Raw genomic sequence first — 23,045 nt, forward strand, 5'->3', positions numbered from 1 at the left:
TGCTTCTTTCTTTGCATTTATTTTCTGTACTCTCTTATTTTCAGGGAGTGTATCCTTTATAGGCTCCACTTGACTCGGTGTATGTTGTGTCCAGCTTCTGACTATCTAGTTGCTAGTTGCTGCAAAAAGGTTGGAGCTTCATTTTTATTTCTTTGAGAAAATGTGTTTTTCTTTTGACTTTTGCTTAAGAGCATAGGCGCTTTTTGTTTTCCAAAATAAAATGTTATTAACAGTCTACCTTCTACTTCAACGCTTGCTAATTTTTCATGTTTCTACAGTTATTATCTAGCTGTGGTTGTATCTGTTAGAGTTTTGTGTGTGCATGTGAGCATTTTAAGTTCTTTTGTGCTGCTTGGAGTTTGGTGAAAAGTTTATGGTTACTGGAGCCATAGTCTAAGGAACAGGCAGAGGGAAGATTCTTGTTCTTCAATTCAGACAATATTAAATTGTTTTATTAGTAGCTGCAGCCTTGGAGGCAGTGGAGGAGAAAAACATCAGGAAAAGCACAAACAGCAAAAAACATAAAAAAACTGGAGGTGATCAAGATGAGGGAAAGACAAAATCACATGAGCCATACTGTGTTGGCCCAGATGTCCATGTAGTCCTTATCTTGTCCTCAAAACTGGCCAGTAGTGAGTGATTGTCTTCGATGTCTTAGCATTAGTAGCCTTCTGTTTTCTTAGTAGACACTTCCTGTGGCAAGGGGTTCCAAAACTGAAATGTGTGTTGTATGAAGCTGTACCCCCCTCATCTGTCAGGCTTATTGGGGTTTGTACCCAAGTTCTCTTTAGGAGGTTTTCTTAGAACCTGGCTTTGCATTTTCATTTGCACTCAGTCCTCTGGTTTTGAAGCAGTTTTGAGCAAACCATGACACACACAGTAGCTAGACTGTTTCATTTCTTACTTTTGTCAGGATCAAGTCCTCTTCTTTATTGTAGATTTTATTCTATAACCTCCTCTTCTGATTTTTCAGTTTGAGGCAGATCCTTCAGTTCAACCTTAGATGGGGAGAGCTCTTACATAGGGGCCTCTTCCAGGTTCTCCAAGGTGAGCATGTTTTGAAGAACCTTACTTAATTTTGCTGTTATGGTACTGTCTCTGAGTGCTCCTTTAAACCTGGATAATCTGTTGGCCTTCCAGGTACCCTGATGAGTTTTCAGCTCCTGATATATTTCAGAAAGGTTTTATGATTAGTTTTTACGCTTTTTGCAAGTTATTCCTCAGACTTTCTTTTGGCTTGCCTTATTGTGATTTTACCTTTAATCTGCCAGTTTATGACCCGTTCAATTTTCCTAATTTGGGTTTGTTTTTTTTTTTTCTGGAAGGGTGCCTGTGTGCTTCCAATAGCCCTCCCTTGCCTTGCTGACTTTGATTTGCTCTTTCTGAACTTGTTTGGTGGATGGTATACACTTGTTCTGGGCCTTCAATACACTGTCTTTAAATAGTTCAATGCTACCTGCAATGAGGTTCTCTTTTAGGTGCCCATTTAATTCTTCTTTAACAAGTTTCTTTCTTCTTATGTACTCATCCTTTCTGGAAGCGAACACTGCAGCAGAAATATTACAGGTTTTGTTGCTCTTGCCAGGACATCAAACACAAGCACACTGTGGTCAGTGGTACTGAGTATTCTTCAACAGCAACAGTTCAGCCGCACTGCTCACGCAGCTGAGGGCTGCATCCGTTTTGCAGGGCTTGGTCTCAAGAGCTTCCTGAAGCAATCATTAATGATACCTACAAATCCATCCTCAGCACCACTCCTCAAGATGATATTTGCCCAGTCTCCATAGGGGTTGTAGACATCTCCCATCACTATGTGCTTCCTGCCCTTGTGGTGCTTCTGTTCTCCCTTTGTATATATCTCAGTTGCTGTTGCTGTCCTGGTCAAGCAGTTGACAGTATCGCCCTATACTATTCTTTTCCTATATACACCTAGAAATTTAATCTAGAGGGGTTCTAGATTCTTCTTTTACATGATTAAATGGTTAATCTGAGTTAATTCTAGGCTCTGTTCTCCACTGGCAGGCTGGTATGTTCCTGTGTGCTTCCTATCCTGCTGTTACAGTGTCCCCAGACTGTCTTCTTTTCACTGAGTGTCTGATATGCTCTTATCAGTACACATCAAACTTGTCCTTCTGTACCCTCCTCTCCTATTTTTTTTAAAGTACTCTTTACAACCTTTCCAGTACACAATACAGTGATGACATGGGAGAAACTGATCTCTCCTGTACAGGCTTTATCCAGTCCAGAGTTTCTCACAATGCCTGGTGAATCCAAACTCTTGTTTCCATACCCACTGAATCCACAGCTCATTTCTTCAGCCATGCACTGTATCTCTGACTTGTCCTTTCATCAGACTGGGAACATTAAAACAATGCCATGATGAAACTCCTGGTTTCAACTTGCAACTTGACATCCAGAACCTCTGTCTTCATGCCCACAATAACCATGAGCAACAACTCCTCCCCAGTGCTTCCTAAGAGACCCTCTAGACATGCTGTGAGATCCACCATTTACTGTAGCAATCAGATTGCCATATGGACGCATATATATTGCCCTTAAGGAACAGTATTCATTTATATGAGAGTGCACTTTATTTCACTTGTAGAGGTGAGGAGGTTGCTTCAGGTGTCTGTGGGTGGTCTGTCTGGCTTCTATTTTTGTGGCTGGCCTCTGAAGTTAGGGATGGAGAGCCTCCAGCTTCTTTCCAGCAACAGCCAAGCTCCCACAGCCCTGAAACTCCCCTTTGCCTTGCCAGGACGAAACAGAGCCTTGGGACAGGCTGGGCTCCCTTCGCTCAAGCAAGGGGCTCACAGAAGAGGCCCAGCTCATGTTTGATTTTGCTTTTCCAAGGACACAGATCACCAGCTACTGCCGAGTTCCCTGAGCCTGGTTTGGGCTCAGCTGATGTTCTTTATTTCTTCCTCTGAAGAAGTCTGCTAAAATGTGTTTGTTGTTGTGCAAACAAGAAACCTTGTTCCTTGAACTGTAGGTACTAGTCCAATGTAAAGAATAAGGAATAGTAATTTAAAGATTTTTAAGGACAAGCTTTTGAGGTTGGTTTTTTTGTTGTTTTTTGGTTTTGTTTTTGGTTTTTTTTTAAGCTGAAGAAGACTGCCTGTAACATTTCAGGCTAAAATTTCTACCAGTTTTTCTTTTTTTGTTTGTTTCCTGGTATGTCCAAGCTTTTCTCATCAGCAATTCTTATTCTCTCTATGCTTTCAAATCTTGGAGAGTTTTCATATGCCTCCCTTCCTCTTTGTCATATAGACAAATAGCGCACATTAATTCTTTGATTTAATCCTTCTTAATAAGCCTGTTCCTCCAGGGATTAATTATTTTAGTTTCTGTACTGAATCTTGCAGTTTGTTGACATCTTGTACTGGGAGCCTACAACTGAGTGCAGTCTAAAATTGAAAGCTCATCTCGCATTAGTTTTTCATGTTCTCATTTGGATAACCCCTTTCCAGGTTCATTCCTCCAATAGAGAAGGAAGGTTAAAATAAGCTGGTCTATAGGATGTGGAAAGGAAAACAAGCCCCAGCTGTAGCAAACTTTTGGTCTTTTGTTTCCCCTCACCCTTAAGGGCAACCAGATTAAGTAAGACTTGCATTTAGCAGAAAAGGACCCTATCTGATTTCCAATCCATAACTGGATTGGTCACCCCTGGACCTGTGGCCAGATTTGGGGTTTGAGCCGTTGCATGGAACAGCATGAAGTGGGTGTGAGATGCTGTCTCTCAGGTAGGAATTTTTACCTGCTGGGGATCTTGCTTTCACTGGAGTAGCTAACATCAGAAGCTGCAGACCAGGAAGACCTGTTCTGCCAAGGTGCATGTCTTTCTAGGGTGGTGATTTTGGGGTAAGCTTCCTGAACCTGCTCACTGTGTGGTTGCGTGGGCACCAGGGCTGCTGTGCGAGAAGCGGTGGTAGAACACAGCGGAGGAGGAGGAGATGGGAATGACCCAGGCCAGAGCTGGCTCCTGCTGTCCTGCAGCTTGCACTCTGCAGCTCACATACTCCTTTGGAATATGAAATGTTGCTGCCATAACATCTTCTAAAGGGAAGATTCAGGATTTCTATAATGTAGTTTTAAATTACTTTAAATGCTAAGTTTCAAGTCAGATTAATTTAATATATTAAACTTTTTTTTAATATATTACAAGGTAAACCTTTTTCTCCAGTGTGTGGTCTGGATCGTTTTATCTGGTTTACCATAGCAAAGACCTAGACTCCGTTTCCTACCTGTTAATGGATCTGATCCAGCCCTGCTGAATTCAGGATGAAGACTGTTTTTGGGAGGCTGCAGCAATGCTTTGGTGAAAGTCTTCAGCCTGTCTTATACAGAAGGTCAGGCTAAACTGCTTTAATATTTATGAATCCATTTATGAATTCTGGCGTTGAGATTTATGAATGTGACACCTGCTGACTTCAGTGGGTGGTGATTTGGGCCTTAAGCAAATATATTTTTGAAAAGAAACTTGTGTAGTAACCATCCCATTTTGTGAGAGTTTGAGCTGAAGAGCTTTCCAGTCCGACTGGTTTTGTTTTGTTGCAGAATCATAGAATCATGGAATGCTTTGGGATGGAAGGGACCTCTAAAGGCCATCTAGTCCATCGCCCCTGCAATTGGCAGGGACATCTACAATGAGATCAGGTTGCTCAGAGCCCCATCCAGCCTGGCCTTGAATGTTTCCAAGGATGGGGCATCTACCACCTTCTCTGGGCAACCTGTGCCAGTGTTTCACTACCCTCATTGTAAAAAATGTCTTCCTTACATCCAGTCTGAATCTACCTGCTTTTAGTTTAAAACCATTACCCCTTGTCCTGTCGCTACTGGCCCTGCTAAAAAGTCTGTCCCCATGAATGTCAATTCATTTTTATTGCTGAAAGTAGGACTCAACTATGCATTTTGTCAAAGTGACCTCAGAAATGCTTTATTTCAAATGTTTTCTTGTGTTAAAATTGAGAAAGTTAATCCTTTTGGATCTTGTTGTTAGCAAATTCATGGATTTGATATTCATGCTTTTCCTCCCTGAAAGATTAAAATTGAGAAACTCTGTTGCAGGGAACTACAATTACTATTCCCTGCTTGCAACAACAGCAATCAAGTTTACAATCCCCTGAGTCTGCAAGATCTGCCACATTTATCATTTTCATTCTTAACAGCTATTTAATAACTCACCTCTTTCCCACTTGGAATTACACATACCTGTGGACATCATGCCTAGAGACTTCCCAAAAAGTTCTTGCTTAAGCATTATTTTAGGTAAAAGAACTGTTTGTCTCTGTTTAAAAAGCTACAGAATTGTAACAGCTCTTGTAACTGAACTCTTAGGAAACGAGGTTCCTGGTGGTGGTGGCAGAGGTGTCCGAAAGGTGGAAGCCAACCTGGCAAAGGTGCGATGCTGTTTCCCTGTATAGCAGCTGCAGGGAAGTGTGCTCTGAATTTGCCTGCTTCGAAGTGTCTGTTGTACTTTTGCAGGCTGTACTCTGTATTTGCTGCAGATATTCATTTTGCAGAAAGCCATGTTTTTGTGTATTACCTAAACCTTTTGAAAATGAGCTTTACCTCTTGTGATCTACCACAATTCAGAGATGAGTGGCTGCTAGGGTGGGGTTGGTTGTGGGGGACAGAGGCAGGAGAGTTACTGAAGGGAAGTGGTGCTCAGGGTCATGGCCCTGGTCTCCTGCACTGCTGCTGGCCCTCGCAGGCACTGAGTGACAGAGGTGAGAATTTGGTAATTTTCTTGTAAAGGCAGAGAAGATGGAAGCAATCTTTTTACTGTTGTCCACTGGTAAAAGCCAGGCACTGTGGCCAGGATGCTTGTCTTGAAATCTGCTGGCATTGCTTTGTGAAATGATTTTAATTGTGTCTGTTTTCTTGGTGGTTCAGTGAGAATGAGACACAGTCTGTCTCACTATTGTGTCTCTTAAAAACCACAAAAAACCCTTTTGTGAGTTTCTAAAATAAGTTATACCATACAAATGCAAGATTTGGGTCCAGATTCCCATCTGCTATAAACTAATGCAGTTCTCTTAACTTCAGGTTGTATCAGCTGCAGATTTGTCCCACTGCTATTATTAATCACACCTGCAATTGTGTAGTGACTAAGCTGGGCTCCAGGGACAAAACTTTATTTTTGGTAGCAGTGGAAGCATATAGATGCATGAATGGATGGGATACCCATCCTCCCTTGAGCTACAAGGACTGTAGGAAAGCAGCCTGTCATGAAAGCACTCTTAGTACGAATAGCTGTTGTATGGCGCTTTTCATTAATAGATCTCAAAGTGCATTAAAAATGTGACCTTATCCCCATTCTGCAGAGGATAAATAGGGGCCCTAAGTAACATGCAGCTTTCACAGGGTTACCCAGCAGGCTCTGCCTCTCTGTCAGTCTATGTAATTCCTGTGTGTATATACAATTATTTCTCCCCTTAATTTTTTGAGGATATGTGAAAATAAAGCACCTTAATTGCAAACTGACTTGAAAAAAAGCTGAAAAATACTCCCTTAGACTAACAGTAATGAAAATATATATGCGCAGTTAAAAACTTTCTTTTTCTCCCCTTCCCCATCCAGCCTGGGACTGAATAAATCAGTGTAGCTTTTGGGCAGCAGCAGCATGCAGCACAATAAGTGGCAACATGTTCCAAATGTTTGCTGCAATTCCTTCAGTACCTCCATTCGCTGTAAGGAAAGATGAATTTGCAGCACTGCACAATTCTTCCTCTGCAATGCTTTTTCTCAAAAATCAAATGCAAATATGACATAAGAAGCTCTTTTTTTCACTGTTGTCTATATGAATGAAGCTAAATGGAAGTAAAACGCCAAGTGTGTCTGTTCCTGAATCAGTGTACTGTATGACTGGGAATTAATGCTTTGCAGAACTGAAAATGTTGAGGGATCCCGTATGGGCAGGGATGAGTTTGGAAGGTCTGTGTTATGTCCTTACTTCTGCCGCAGACTTCCTGGGTGATCTTGCTCCATCAGACCTCCTGGTGCATCAGGTCCATTCTAACGGAACTGAACTAATAATATTTCTGTACTTGACTTCATTGTTGGGAGGACACATCTGTTGCTGTTTGGAAAAAAGCATGTTCCTCTGGTTCTAAGATCTAGAGAAGGATCGTAAATAAAAATAACGTGGAATTTGCTTTAAAATTCTCTGCTATACTAGTGCCAGTTTTAGTCAAACGTATAGCAGTTCTGTATTTAGGGTATAGGCACATTGATATAAAAATAGAATAAGACCTTATCCAATATGCTGTCCTGTAAATATAAGTATTTTCTCTTTCAAATCATCTACAGAGTATTTTTTGGCAACTATACAGTGAAATGCAAACCTCCTGTCTCTGCTTCTCTGTGAACTGATTGTTGGGAGGATCCCATATTGCAAATTCCTCTCTGGAGGCTTCATTGACATCATAGGGAGTGCAGGCTCCTAACCCAGGCACTGAGGTTAAATATCGGATAGTTTGAACCTCCTTTTTGCCTCAAGAAAATCACCTGAAATTCAGGACTGTATTTAGGGTTTGTTCATGCACAGGTATGTCATGTGGCTGGTTACCTTTTTCAGAATCAAATACTCAAAAAAATAGAGCACTCTCTATTGTCAGAAATACTGTTTCTAAGAGTTTCTGAAAAACTCTGTTTTTCTAGGTTACTGATTTAATTAACTAAGCAGGTACTTGGATTTTTTATATTAATTTCAGGTTTGTTCACATTTAATTTTAGCTTCCTATCTGTATCATGTGCTTGGAGACTGGGAAGTAAATTGCCTTTATATGGCAATGAAAAACTTTGTAAAGCTGTACTAATGAGGAAGAAAATCAACATTAATTAAACTTGCAGTTACAGGACGGGCTGAGGCTCTGGAGTCCTGAAGCAGCAGCTAGATGGGTTACTTCATTACAGCCTAGAACAGGGAGCTGTGATGGGAATGGGAATGAGGAGACAATTAAGTCGCTCACCAAGTGCAGAGCCAGCGAGACATTTAATTATCCACAGGAGCTAACGCTCTAAAACCTGGAGTTTTCTGTAGATCTAAATATGCCAGGCGGTTTTTCTGTCAAATTAGATTTTTAAAGAATGTCTTTGGAAATGCAAGAGGGTTTGTTGTTCGGGGATGTTAAGGAGACTGGGGAAGAGACCTGCTTTTCAGCTGAGCTCTGTGATGCAGTGGCAACCTGTTGGCAGGTCTCCTGGGCTGGAGAGGAGGTCTCCATCATGGTGGATGGGACTAGTGTAATTACCTTGGGCAGAAAGCCCCAAGTGGAGGTGGTGACCTGATGGTACAGTGGACTTGCCTTGTAAAGCTCGAGTGGTAGAGAGGGTTCCATGTGGCCACTGCCATTGCCAGTATCTGTAGATCCTGTGGTCCTTGAAAGCCTTGGAAGCAGGTCTTCAGGGATGCGCAGGAGCCCTGTTACCCCCAAAAGAGATTAGTGGAGCTCTAAACCCCAGCCCTGTTTATTGCAATGGACTAATTTGTAGCTTATCAATGTAATTCTTGTCTTAATTAGACAGGACAGTCACTCTCTGCCTTCCTTGTGAATTTTTTCCTGTGTGGCTTTCACTTCTAAATAACTGCCTTGTGAACCTTAGCAGAGGTTTTGATTCTCTGAACTGCAATTTCCTTTTGATTAAGTGTCTTCTGCTCTAGTCTTTAGTGCATATTAATGAGTGCTAAGCAGTACTTGACTTGAGTAATTTGGAGCTGGGATCTAAAAACCCTTAGAAGGAAGGCCTGGGGATGTCCCGCTTTGGGAAACAGTGGGATATTATAGGCTCTTTGCTCCAGTTTGGTGCATTCCAAAGGCAAACACTTTTTCAACTAAGTTATGTTTTTATTAGGCACAGGACACAGTCGCTGCTGCCATCGTTATTTATCAATATTCCCATATTCACTTTAGTTTCAGTCTAGTCCCGGAAGAGGAAGGGAAGAGGTAAAGGTTAGCTCAGCTTTTTTTCCAGAATTGGAAGTCCTTTCCACGGGGATGCTCAGTCCCACACCTAGTTCTGAATTACACAGCACATGTGGCTGCAGGGTCGTAGTGCCAGGGAGGCACTGCTAATCCGTAACTCCTGGAAGTGCAGCAGTCCTGGGATGGGCAATGAGCAGTATAGGATAGAAAAACGCTGTTGCTAGCAGTTACTTTTGAGCTCTTAGTTCATGAAAGCAACGAGTGTTCTTCTGTTCAGAACTTGGGGAAACTGGTAATTCAAAGGCTTAATTCTGCTTTTGCATCCCTTGGTGTAAATGTCCAGACAATGGCCCAAGGATTTTCTGAAGACCTTCTAGTCTAATCTATGTTGAAGGGAAGGCGTAGATTTGCTCAAACAATATGGCATTTCTGTTTCAGTCATCCAGAGACATTCTCCAGGAAATTGCAGCAACTTTAATGCTCTCTGTTGTCATCATAAACTTGGTGGTTGTCTGACAGTTGTCTTGGCATGACAGGCTGGCACAAGGGTGATGGCATCCATGGATAAGAACAGGACTGATGGGTGAAGGGCATGAGCAAACCCGTGCTGCTGGAGCAATGCCTTTATGTTGCTTGTTTGGCTGTGTGCAACACTGGTGTTGAGTTGATGACTAAAAGCAATCTCCCTTTCATGGTGGCTTTTTGAGGGTATTCTGAGTAGTATCAGAAAAAATGCATTAGGCAATTCATGTTGAGCTTTTCATGTTCAAAGCACTTGGCAAAAAAATAACAAATCAGCCCTTGTAATTATCCTGGAAGACTGTTGTTATGCTGGTTCAGAGGTGGAGAAATGGAAGTAAAGAGGTTAGATGTCTTGCTTAGAGCAGCAAGGAAGTGTGTGGTGGAGACATTCAGGAGCCCCACATATTTCTTAATGAATCATTTATAACTGTGGGTATATTATTAGGCAGATGACTTGAACTGTGGATTGCTGAAGGAACTCTGCCTTGCCATCTAAATGAATTTTCTTCTTAAAGTCTTAAACAGCCATTTTTTCTTATTTTATTTCATGAGACTATGTTAGCTAAATCAAAGACTGTGTAGGTTATACAATATATAAAAATATATAATTCTTTTATAATTCAAACACACACTAACTCTTTCTTAGTAATTCTGATCAAAAATAATTGATGTGTCTCTCAGGACTTAAAGAAAGAGAAATTCCAGTGCAAGAGACAAAGTTATTTTAGTCCAAGATTAAAATGACAAAAAGAAATATTCAGCCATGTTTGAAGGTTAAATTCCTTCCTTTCTACACTCCAACAGAATTAGGGAGGATACTGCCGTGAGGATGTACAGCCTGGTGTCGTGTCTATCCGAGAAGCAGAGTGTGAAATAAGAGCACCTGATGGATGGCCTGCTGTTTGGCAGTATTCAGTGCCACATGAATCCCCCTGCACGCAAAAGGGCCAGTACCACGCACAATGATCTGCAGGAAACGTCAGCGTTTGACTGCTGGTTTTGTGTCTTGGGAACCAGCATTTGAATTTCTCTTTCATTTAGTCTTGCAGTCTGTCCCAGGGTGTTGCCTTCATCTTCTCAGGGGGCAATCTTTACTCTGACCAGATGATTTCTTTTCCAAAAGGCCATCATGCCCTGGAAGCTAAAGTTCACCTATAAAAGTTGTTCTTCTGTCTAATCAGTTCAACTATTGATTGTAGAATTTGCCTGTTTGTTAATTTTCTAAGAAGATCTAAATTCCTCCAAACTCCCATCTGCTGCATACAGTGTACAGCAGTGTTTGCCCCAGGATCCTGAAGTATGGTCTGCATTTTAAACTAAGATCTGGCATTAGCTGCCTAGTTAACAGTAGGTTTAATAAATCCAGAAACACATATGAACATGTGCGCAACCATGTAGCTTACTCGCAAAAAGCAAAATCACTTTTTTTTTTTCACATGACAGTCAAGCGCTCTGTGTATTTCTCCTGGGCGTATGTATGGCGTGTGCATCGTACTCTGTGCAGCTGAGCATGCAAATGCTTGTTCCTTCTTGACCTGTAGTTGTGCATTTCTCATAAACAGACTAAAATTTCTGGATATAATATTTAATATCCAGAAGAAGTGTGTGTGTATACAATTAAAATATATATTAAAAGGAGAATAACATCAATTCTGAATTTTTCATGTATTCCCCTTTACAGTAAAAGATCAGTTGCTGTCTCTCTGGGTTCAGCACTTATTTTCTTGGTTATCTTAGCTTCCTTGAGCTGCTGAGCCTGTCTCACCTTTTTTGTGTCTGATGTAGAATCTAAATTAGATAAGAAGAAACAGGACAGGATTTCAAATTCAGTTTCCTATATACAGGCAGGATGGCATCAGTTTAAATTGCTTTGATATAATTTTGCTTCTTTAATCCTTCCCCTTCAATCTGTTTTTGTATACATTATATATATGAAATCTGGGACTGGAAATCTTGCCTAATGTAAGTTAAGACATGACAAATGAACCTGACATTTTTCCAAGGAGGGAATCAAAGAACATACCGTATTTATAGCAGTAGGAATATAGTTTGCTGCTTGTAGAAGAAAAATATGCGTTGTATGAGAATTTTAGTGCTGGGTTATGAAAAGAGTATTTAGATGATACTTGTTTCAAGTGAGGATACTGCTTTCAAAGGAGCCAAATTGGTTCTCCTAGAAGCTTGAGGTAGGGCTTCACCCAGCAGAGGATTTAGGCTCCCAGAAGCTCAGATAGCAAGATGAAGTGTGTCACAGTGTCAAGATATTCTCCTGTGCCCAGTTTGAAAGTCCAATGACTCCAGGATCATCAGTGGGCAAGAGTGGGAAAAAGCGTGATGAAGGAGCTTCTGAAGGTTGGATCTGGGGCTTCTCTCAATAATAATCTAAACAATTTCTTTCACGTTAATAGTAAGACTTTCTGTTTACAAGCTAAGAGTTCGTTAGTTTAAGTTCTCAAACACAGATGTGCAAACATATGCAGAAAAATTGATTCAAGCCAACCATCTCTGCAAGCCAGCTACTGGCTGCTGTGACCTTCTGCAGCAGGGCAGAACTGCAAGAGGAGACAAATGCAGGTGGTCCAGGTGCCCAAGTTGTTTCACCTGCATGAAGATGATGAAAAGACTTTTTAAAGTTTTCAGTCTTCATGAGGGTTTCCCCTGAACACAGTGAGAATTGCTTGGTTCCTTTGAGGTGCTCTGTAGAAGTGCAAATTTCTCTTTTTTTCATACCAGAGTATCTGATCCAGTCTGAATAAGTTTTTATTTCTTAGCAATGCACTACTGACACCTTTTTTTAAACTAGTTGTGGCTAATTCTTGAAAGAGTACTTTGTCAGCTGAACCCTTTGTGTCAAGGGGGAAATAATCACAAAGCTTAGCTGCCTGCGTGTAAGACGTAGTACTTTTCCTCTTGCTTCTGAACAGAAAGGCTGACTCTACGTTTTTTGACTGTTGAACTGCGCATCAGGACCAGCTTATGGCACTGAATTGATCCTTTATTTAGCAGAGATAGTAAACACTGGAGCGGTCTGGGCCTGACAGATAGCTAAGGTCATAGTAACTTTCATTGTAGCTGTTTTCTAGTGGGGAGTGTATTTCCTAGACAGGTTCTTAGACCTGTGCTTTGCTCACGTGGTTTGAGGAGAAGTCCTTTTGGTTCAGAGTTGTACCTTTTGTCCTTTCTTGTCAAGTTGGGGAAGTGATGCTTCATTTTGCTCTAGTAAAGAATTCACCTGGCTTCCTCTCTGCATCCTAATTGTTCTCTAGAGAGCACTAAAGTGTGCTTATGCATATTGTAACTGTTTACTCACAATGTCTGCTGTATGTGCAGTAACACAAAATGTTCGATCTCTGCCCTGTCGCTGCAGGCTGGCATGATTCGCACAGACAAGGACGAGTTCTTCATTGAACCTCTGAAGAAGGGGGTCCAGGAGGAGGAGGAAGGAGAAGGCAGAACGCATGTGGTCTATCGCAGAGCAGCTGCCAAGAAGCAGCTTCCTATTGAGAACATGGATACCCTGCATAAAGGTAAGGCAGAGATGTTAATGCCAGCTGATGTATAAAGTGTAGCTGAAGGCACGTAGCCAGTGTGATCTGCTATCTCTGGCTTTTTTATCCTTGAAAATGGAAATGTGTTCTTCTCCCTCTGCGGATGAAAAGGTAGGGAAGGAGTTGAGCACTTTACCTGGGGTAAGCAAGCATTTCAGCAGCTAAAACCATCTCCAGGATGGTGGAACTGTGTATGCTTCAAGCAGTTTCCTTGGCCCTGGAGTTAGCCAGCATAAAGTCGTGTGTTCCACTGAGTCCCCAGGTCAGACCAGAGGAAGGGGATGGTGGATGGAACAGCGGTGCAGAGGCGCCTGTGTGCGCTGGGGACAGGTACCAGTGCTGGCTTTGCAAAGGCTGTGTTAGAAGGCTGCAGCAAGGACACCAAGGCTGATGTGGTATATGGGCTTCTCACTGCACTGTCTTCGCTGGGCTGGATTTAATTTCAACAGGGAAATAATGGTATCTTCAGATATGAACACAAACTTTCTTGATTTATTTATGTGTTTCCAAGTGTGGAATTTAACTTACTAAGTATGTGACAGACAGTGATGGAATAACAGGAGCTAAACATAAACACCCGTTCTGTGTAGTATTTTCTATTTCTCTGGTAACTGCTCGGATATTGCACCTTTTTTTCTGAATAAATAAGGGATGCAAATCTGGTAAGTGGATGTTTTGACAGCTGATGATAACACTGAGATTAACTGGGTCATTTGAGTGGAAACAACAAAATCACTACATTTTTGTTCCAAATGTGTGTACCAAACTGCAGAGTTATTTGCTACTCATACCCTGGTATTATCTTATTTCCATATAATACGTTTTCAAGTATAATGCAGTGTGTTAGATTGTCCTTTATAGAAATCTTCCCAGTGATCCACAACCCTCTACTATGCCACTTTAATAATTTTCAAAAGACAAAGAGTATGGTACCTGTTGTAAAAATTCTACTCTGTGCTTGCATATTGTAATCCCCAGAAACCGGTTGAAGGAACAGATAGTCACAGAGATGAGGCACTGAAATTAGGGGCAAGTGAACAATATAAACTTCTCAACGTTCAAGTTGGAATGGAGAGGGAAAAAAAAGCAAGCAATAGCATTCAACTAACTTTTTTTTCCCCTTTGGCCATCAAAATGACCCATGAATTTTATGACTGACACAGTGCTGTGTTGGGCTCTACTGGTTGCCTTTGTACTCGTTCTGGAGCAGAGCTGGGGGACACAGGAGTCTGAGCGCCACAATCCCAGAATCATAGGATGGAAGTTGCTCTGTTAGTAGATGTTTATGAAATTATTGCAGTGTTGGAAAATATCAGCCAGTCACTGTGTTTCCTCTTAAACAAAAGAGGCTTGATTTTATTCACACCTTATGGCAGTATTTTTGGTTTTGGATGGTAAATATTCCTCAGGAGTAGGAGTCTGGTACACAGAAAAGCATAAATTGTAGATCAGCTCCAGTTATTGGCATGCGGTACCTGCTAGAGGAAGGCTCTGACAGCAGTATCTGAAAACACCTCTCTCAGATGCAGCACCATGCTGCATGGCTTCTCGTGGAGCTGACGGCAGGGCTGCTCGTGGGCTGCCCGCTGTGACTGGCAGCAAAGCTACATGCGGTGTGTGATGCCACCAGACTTCTGCATCTGTCACCTCACCTGCGCTGTGTGCTCATGTAAGGACTGAAGTTTGTAGGCCCTGGTACAAAGGCACAAAAGTAATAATAGCCCTCAGCCAGCACGGTGGGATTAAAAAGCAAAAGCGAGGCTGAACTTGTGCAGGCCAGGCTGAGATGTAGCACTGACCATGTCCGGAACAGCAGGTGTCGGTGGTAGGTAGGAATAGTCATGATTTTTCATATTTCAAATTTTAAAATAAGGAAAAAATGCAAAGAGTAGTGATCTTCCCTTCCATCCACCATCTTTTGATTTGTAAAATTGATTAGAGATTAGTTTTTATTTTGGAAAAAAACCTGATATACTGTACATGTTTTTTTTCCCATGAAATTCTCTTTGCCTTTAACAAAAAAAGTGAACAGCCACTCCAAAACGGGTCTGTTCTCCTCTACTTTTTATTAAACCTGGCTTCCCACCTCTGATTTGCTCTAGGCAACAAGCATGGAAAGGACATGCTTTCAAGAATTGTAATTCTTTTTTCCAGTTTGTCTTTTTCCAGAATGCATCTAGTTTTGGTTAACAAACGTCAAAATATTTAGTGACTGGGCATTGATAAGCATGCTGTGCTGTGTGTTTCCATAGTGGTCTAAATTAATCAATGGGCTTATTTAGGAAATACTTAGTAGGGCACTTTCAGCATGCTGTATCTATTTAAAAAAAAAAAAAAAAAGAGGTTAACCAAGAGCACTCCTCCTCTTCCAACATCCCTGGAGACAACTGCATTGTTGCCAAGTCCCATAAATTTACATGTGATGAATTGTAACACTTGGACTATTTTTAAATGTCCAGCCTCCAGGAATCTTATGAATATGTGATGATTGCTTTTTTTTCTTTCCCCTAGGTGAGCTTCTGGCTCTTTTAACTGTTGATAAATACTTTGTAGTTTCTGACTGTGTAAGTATTTTAAAGTAATGAGTAACACAAAGTATATAGTATTCCCTAATTTTTAAGACAGCATCTTTCAAAATCCCATGATATGTTAATTTAATCCTATGATTTGGGAGAGGATTGTGAGTCATGATTTTTGAATGTTTGGGTTTGGACAGATGATAGATACAAATTCCTTATAAATATTCCTATCTCTGGCACTCTTTTCACAAGAAATAGGACAAACTGTTCTCTCCCCAGTGAAACAGGAGCTCAAGAAATTGAAAGCTCCATGAACTAGGAGTTGGGTGGGTCAGTCGTCATTTCAAGGACCTGGGACTTGTTCTGGGCAGTGGTCATGCCGGACGTCACACAACACAAGGGCTTTGGGATTTACTCCCACAGTTGGTGGGTCCCTTTGGATGCTGCTGTTAGGGAAATCTCCCCAGACTCTCACTTGCAGAAGTGGGGCTTGGTCTGTGGAGCAGAAAATCCCAGGTGGGTGCAGGGGACCTCCTGCAGTGCAGTGCTAGGGGGACTCTTCACACCTCCTGTCTCCACGCAGATGTGAAGAGCTCTTCATGCCCAAGGTGCTGCCTAAGAAGGTGATCTTGTTTAGTCATTTGAGACTTCGGGGGCAAACTTGCTCTAACTTTAGTTATTCTGGTAATGAATTTATACAGGGACATAGTCTCCTAAATGCAGTTATTCTGGATGGTGGTTTGTTGGAGATCTCAGTACCCCGAGTCAACATGCATGTCCCCATGGCTGCCCAGGCAGAGAGCTCCAACACGGAGCTGCAGGACAGAAGGAGGGAGGCCCCTGAAGCTGATGGGCAGCTGATCTTCCCCAAAAGACAACTAGGACTAATGGAAGATCCATTGACTGATTGTGAGGGTGGATTCATGCATAAAGAAAAATAAATGCATTTTCCCAATCGTGGAAGTAAATTCTAGTTTGTGCTAACAGGTACAGTGAGGTGGTCCTGACAGCAGGGTTTTTCTAGCATTTTCCATATGCTATTATCTATCTTTATATTCTAGTAAGGGAAACAGAGACTTTATTCCATCTGTTTAAAAAATATGAACATAAAAAAGACACAACCTCCTAAGCCCTGGAGAGATCAAGGTATGTATCTTCTTTTATAAAGCCTCTGCCAACATGCTGCGTTTTAGGAAGTGGAATGTGCTGGGAGAGAATGGGCATGAAACGAGCAGCAGAGCGGTAGTCTGATTTCAGGCTGTACCAGGTTTGCTTTTGTGTTTATGTAAAACTCTATCAGAATATTGGGAAAAGTAAATACTTGTTTTGGCAGCCTGAATCATTGTGTTTTGACTGGTGTAGGATTATCTGGTGTTTGCGAGAATCACAGAGTAAAGGGTATAATATTTCTAGCTGTTTTTCCTCTCTCAAACAATACTATTTGTTAATGTACTGGAGAAATGTAAGCATCATATTTTAGGCAAGTAATAATCTGCAGCAGAGTAGTACTGTGAAAGTCTGGGTGAGCTCAGTACAAATTAGGCTAATTGTTTTGGAAAGAGAAATATTTTCATGTAGTGGTTGATGTACTGCAGGTATGGTGGGAATAAACCCTATTTTTTCTGGCAACTGCATTTACTACATGCATGCATATAATAATTTATCTTCCTCTAGATAAGAATAATCAGAATGTTGAAAATATTTTAATATTTCCAGTGGAATTCCTTCTTACAAAGATGAGAAATGTTGCTTGACAGCAGTAAGACTTCCTACATGATAGAACTAGAATTAAATAGGCAAGCTAGAGGAGGTTGTTTTTTCTTGAAACCGCTGGGTTTTTGCTTAAATATTCTTTAGATGTTTAGTGAAGAGATGGTAAGTATTTAATAAATGGTTATGGTGAGGTCTGGAAAACCAGCTTCATTTTTATCTCTAAAGGCAATCTGATTATCAGGCTTGTAAGCTTTAATATCACATTTCCCCAGCTAAATTACTGTGTCTGTTATGTTGATCAACTGAGAGGAAATTATTATACTAAAACTTCCTTAAGGTTTGCCTTCTCTCTCAAAATCATTGTCTAAATATACTGCTCCAAGTTTTATTGTATTGCTTGACTGATGAGAAACAGAAATTCAACTTTAGTTGACAGTTTTATTTACTGTGCAGATGAAAGATGACCTTAGCCAAGAACAGTTTATTACTGAGGAAGACAGCAAGGTAACTCTCCAAATGTACTTAAACCAGGCAGATTGTTGTTTCTTTAACTGCTAATTAAATCCTTTGGAATGGCCAAGCCCAATCTGACACAAGTCTCATCATGAATATACTCGGGGCTGACGGGATGAAGAGAGTCACAGCCTCTGCTGGAGAATTGTGACCCCTTCCCACGGCAATACTTGGGTTTGCTTGTGGTCAGACCTTCAGAGGGGTGGTGGCCTGGTGCTGAAAGATGTGATCATTTTGCATGACCGTGTGATGTTCTTCTTGGGGCAGAAAACATCCTTTTCTTTATGTTTTTTTAATTCTACTGCTGTTTCATTTTTTTATGGTGAGGGTGGCTAACGTCTCTCCACATACCAGTCAGGTAAAAGGACAGAAATAAGTTGCTGCTTCTACTCAATAGAGGCAACCAGCTCCTTTCTGACAGATACTCAAACCTCATCAGAGCAGAGATGGTCCTCAGTCCTATTACTGACATCTCCTGCCCCTCCATGATGCAAAAAGACAAAAGCCTTTCCTCCTCCTCATGCTGATGGGACGGCAGGGAGTCCTGAGGGGTTGGGGGCCAATTCAGCAGGAGAGAAATCCATGTTGATACAGGCTGAAATAACCAAATACTAGAAGATGTTGAAAAAGATAAGAAAGTTAAAAATATGATAAAGTTGTAACAACTCAGCTGCCAGAGCTTTGCAGGTTTTAAAGATGATATTTCAGAGGAAGACTCCTCCATCATAGTCCGTCAAACTGTCAATGCCATTGATTTACTGATGTATTTAAATTACTTTTTAGAAACCAACATGCATCTGGTGTATATTTTTCTGGATTGTCTGAAACGACACTCAAATTGGCTGCAGGCTGGCTGGTTGCCATTCTAATTTACAGAAACTTTCCTGGTTACCTTTGCAGGGAAACAGTTCCTTCAGGAAACTGAAGTTTCTCCAAATCCAATCAATATTTCCTCTCAGCGTGTACTCCTGCTGATTAATTACTGTTCGCTTATTTTGCAGTCAGTAAGGCACTGATGACAATATTTTTTGTCTCCTTCCTACATCATCTGTGCATGATAAATACATCTGTATTTCTCCTGTCTTGGGTTTTCTCTGAATTTCACATTGCAGATTCATGGGGCTTTTCTGGGAAGAGAAAGATTGAGAATTCAGTTGTGATTCAACTTTTGAATAAGAAGCAAGGTTATGCACTCATGAAAAAACAAGTCTCCAGAGAGTGGTATTAGGCCACTGGATGTCACCTTTCCCAACCATAGGTGCAGCTGATGAAGCAGTTCTTTGCTAGCACAGGCAAATAAGACTCTTGCAGCAATTTTAATATGAAACTTTAGGACAAATCTAAAGGTTTCTGTTTTTGTAACAGTGCAATAAATCATCTGGGATGATTAGCTGAATGCTAATGAGCAATGCTCTTACATATGCTTGGTGTGAAATACAAGGAATAGCCTCATTTTTCCAGAGCTGATGGAATTTTCTAGCATAGACCTCCCCAGCGTGTGGCCTTAGCTGGGCCACAGAATGGTCTCAGGTAAAAAGTCAACCTGTCCTGTGCTTCTGGGACAGTCAGTTTTCTTTTGCCTAGCAATAAAACTATAATGAAGATAACTGAACTTTTTTTTTAATACTAGTAATTTTGCTGTGTTTTTTGGGGGAGTGGGGGGAAGGGAAGTGCTCATGTAAGTAAAGATGCGTTTTTATGTGCATGCATATCAGGACCACAGTAAAGCCGTGTGGGCTACTTTTACACTGTGCTTTTTCGAATTTTCAAGTGCTTTGGAAAGTATATTGCAGCTTCAAAGGATTTTTGCTTTTATTTAAAAAACATCTTCTTTCCCAGATGCTAAAAATCGCTTTCAGAATGGTTGAACGTGCATGAAATACTTTCGCATTATTATTTATTCACGGTGTCAAATGCCGTCGTTGCTGCAGCACTGTTTTATTTCACCAGTAACAGAAATCCCCTTGTAGATAAGTAAAATTGGTGGCATGGCGTGGAGCGGTGCAGAGCGCCGTGCTGCACGGCGATGCTGTGGCTGGGACAGGGAGCAGGGAGAGGCCGGAGCGAGGGCTGCCGCATGGGCCAGCTCTGCTACGGGTTCCTGGAGCTGCGCTGTCATCTCCCTCTCCCATACACTCCACAAAACTGCAGTCATTCCTGTAATAAACTGTTGCTAATCATGGAATATGGGAACATAATAACATGCTAAGAAGCTCAGTTTCTATATTTGTCCCCGCCTTTCTCATTAGGTAGTTTGAGATCCACGTAGACTTCAAGGAAACACTTAAGGGCAGGACACTTTAAGCAGGCAGTTAACTCAAACTGATTTCTGTGAGATTCAGATATGTACCTTAGGCTAAATGTTTTTTATTCTGAATGGAGGTAGGTTCCTGTTTTGGTTATGAGGCAAGTTACTGGAGCAAGTTACTTCCATTCAGATATGCATGAATTAAAGGTGAACAACTTAATTATTTGTGCTTATTTAAATACCACCGATTTGCTTGTATCATTAGCTAAAGTAAAAATAAAATTAATTTCATTCTCAACTGATGAGTTCATTTTAGCCTCTCTACTAACCTCAGACACTATGATAAGGCTCTCCTAAGTGATCATTATGAACAGCTTACAGATGAAGCTGAATATTACCAAATGTTGCTAAATGTAACAAAATGATAATAGAGCTGATACCGGTCTATAAAACAACAGTTTCCACTTCTTATACAAATACTCCTGCAAAATTTTTGTGAGAAGCTCTGATGAAAGCATGTGGAAAGCGCTCATTTTATTTTTCACATTTTTCTATCAGTTAATTCAGCACTAGGGGTGTGTGAAACTAAGCTTGATTAATCACTTGTTTGTTGATGTTTACATTTAGTCAACACTTATTTGTTTATAGATACATTTATAGAGGCAAAACATTTTACAACAGATTTCATTAAGGTTCGTTTTTATTCTTCCTTATAATATCCATTGATCTCACAATCCTTAATGAATTTAGCCTCTCAGTCTCCTGGGAGGAAAGAGAGAACAAAATATTTGCCTTTTGGACAAGAGTAACATAAACCTTGTTTTTACTGAAAGCTGATCCTGTTTCTTGCTGGTAATAGCCCAGTGTAAGAGCAGAGTTCAGTGGAGCAGCAGTTCATAAGTCAGACCTTGCCTTCGGAGCCCACGTGAGTGCTTGCATGTGTGAGTGTGTGCAGCCGCCCACAGGCATGTGAGGAGTTTTTGCTTATGAAAATGTATGTGCACACCCACACGGTTTTTGCAATTTCACATTTACTGGTGAGTTTTTCTGCAAAGTGTTATCCTATCGGGGTTTGTTTATTTACAAGCTGTGTTCATGTTGTTCAACCTGCTGAGAAAGACAGAGGATGGCAATGATCCAGCGGGTTCCAATGTCTCTGCCAGGCACAAAGGAGGAGAAACTTGTTCACAGAAAGACCTTAATATTCTGTCCTGACAAACTGAAAGTGTTCTGCAACCCATATCTCCATTTAGGAAATGGATTCTGGAACTGAGAATTCAAAAATATGGGTTCCATGTAGTGTTTTGTACCATGGGATTCAAACTCTCTGTTTAATAACAATACACAAAATAGCATCTGGTATGCGTCACTAAAATAAGCTGTAGTAGAAAATGCCGATAAACATTTTCTGTTTAAAATGTTTTCTGACTAAAGGCGGCATAAATTTTGTCTGCTGTCCATGATAATGATGATAAGTGGTTTGATCAGGCTAAAAGCCTCAGGCATCATCAAATGAAAGCAATGGGCAAGCCCAGAGTTGCAAGGGAAATAGATATCCTTCAAACATCTACATTTCTGTCATTTCTTGCAACAGAAGAGCCACATGTGAGGCCTCATGAAGCGGTCCAAGGATTAAAAATGTATTCCAGCTGGTTCTGACTGTTCTCAGCTGTGTGAAATCTGCTCCTTGGTGGCTGGCCACTGAAGCAATGCTGTGTGCTGGTGGTGGTATCTTGGTGCTTGCAGAGGGGCACTGGAAGGGTCGCTGTGTTTATAGCAGTGCAAGACCCAGCTGGAGAACGAGAAACAAATCGCTTGGTCTTTCTCTGCACTAATTTAATTCATGGTGGCTACTGTACACCAAGCACGTCCCTACAACCAGACGCTGCGTTGCTCATGAGCTCAACGCCGGTTAAAGGGAGAGTATTTCAGTGCCTCAGAGCTGGTGCTGTGTAGACAGTCGTCATCGAGCACATTCAATGAGAACACCTGGGAAGCTAATGCCTGAGCTAAAGGGCTGGTTTCTTTAGCAGACCGTGTATATGGTAGGTTATGCAGGATATAATGCATTTAATCACTGCATTATGCACTGTTCCCTTTAAAGGCTGTTCATCCCACTGCCCTAAACCCATCTCCCGGTATAACCACCACCGCTCATCCTGCCTCCCTTCCCCGTTGCAATCACAGGTCCCACGTGGCTCAGTGAGATGCAGCAGTGCTGGGGAAGCACAGCAGTACAGACATCTACTGCTCGCCACTACTACCTGCTGGGTGAACTGGCCAGAGGGAAAGGATACAGAGCGTTTTGCCTGCCTTTTGTAGATAGGGTGAGAGGGGGATGCAGCTCTTTGGGCCTGATTCTTCCCGTGGTGTGTGCAGGTGCAGTGATGAGCAAGGAATCACGTGCTGCTTTGATACTTATGCTTTAGCAAAGCATGTGTTACAGTCTGCAGGGGGCTGGGGAGGACACCTGCAGTAACCTGGTGGTTGGTATGAATTAGGTGCCTGGACTACAGAGCCTTGGCTTGTAGCTAGAGCCTGTATTGGGTAATAACTTTCTGTAGCCATTTTGTAACTCTTGCTTATTTATTCTCTGTGTTTTGAATTCCCTAAGCAATGCTTGGGGCTGCCTGGACTTTTTAGGTAAAAATAACTTTCACTTGAAAAGCAAGCAACAGCAGTGCTAACTTTCTTTTCAGCTAGTGCAAGTCTTTCCCCTGTGCTTTCCTGAAATTATAAAAGGCAAGAAGATCTTAGCCCAGGAAAAAAAAAACAGTAAATTTTTTTCTTTCAGTTGCTTTGAATCTGCACTTTGGTACAGTAGTAAATTAATTTCTTCTTGAAAATTTGTGCTTTTCTATAGAGCAGAAACACTGTTTTGAAACAGCGGGATAAGTGGGATAAAGCAGTAGCAGAAACTATGTTATTGCAAACTATGAGCGCAGACTCTGTTTTTTCTAAATGATCATGTTACAAATGATTTATCATTATTTTTCAAAATATTTCATCCCAAACTGTGTATGGCATAAAGTCCCACATGCATGTTTGCTGGTAATAG

At 41.3% G+C, this 23,045-nt stretch overlaps 1 protein-coding gene across 1 annotated transcript in view; it reads left to right on the forward strand.

The window, feature by feature from the left end:
• Positions 1 to 23,045, forward strand: part of ADAMTS2 (ADAM metallopeptidase with thrombospondin type 1 motif 2) — a gene marked incomplete at both ends in the record, with an annotated part of 189,827 nt that overhangs the window by 58,415 nt on the left and 108,367 nt on the right. Inside the window, 1 exon segment of the mRNA XM_082323849.1 lies at positions 12,814 to 12,973. Within this exon segment, the coding sequence (XP_082179975.1) occupies positions 12,814 to 12,973 (160 nt within the window).

The sequence above is a fragment of the Platalea leucorodia genome (genome assembly GCF_965183815.1).
Source record: "Platalea leucorodia genome assembly, chromosome: 11".
NCBI classification, from domain to species: domain Eukaryota; kingdom Metazoa; phylum Chordata; class Aves; order Pelecaniformes; family Threskiornithidae; genus Platalea; species Platalea leucorodia.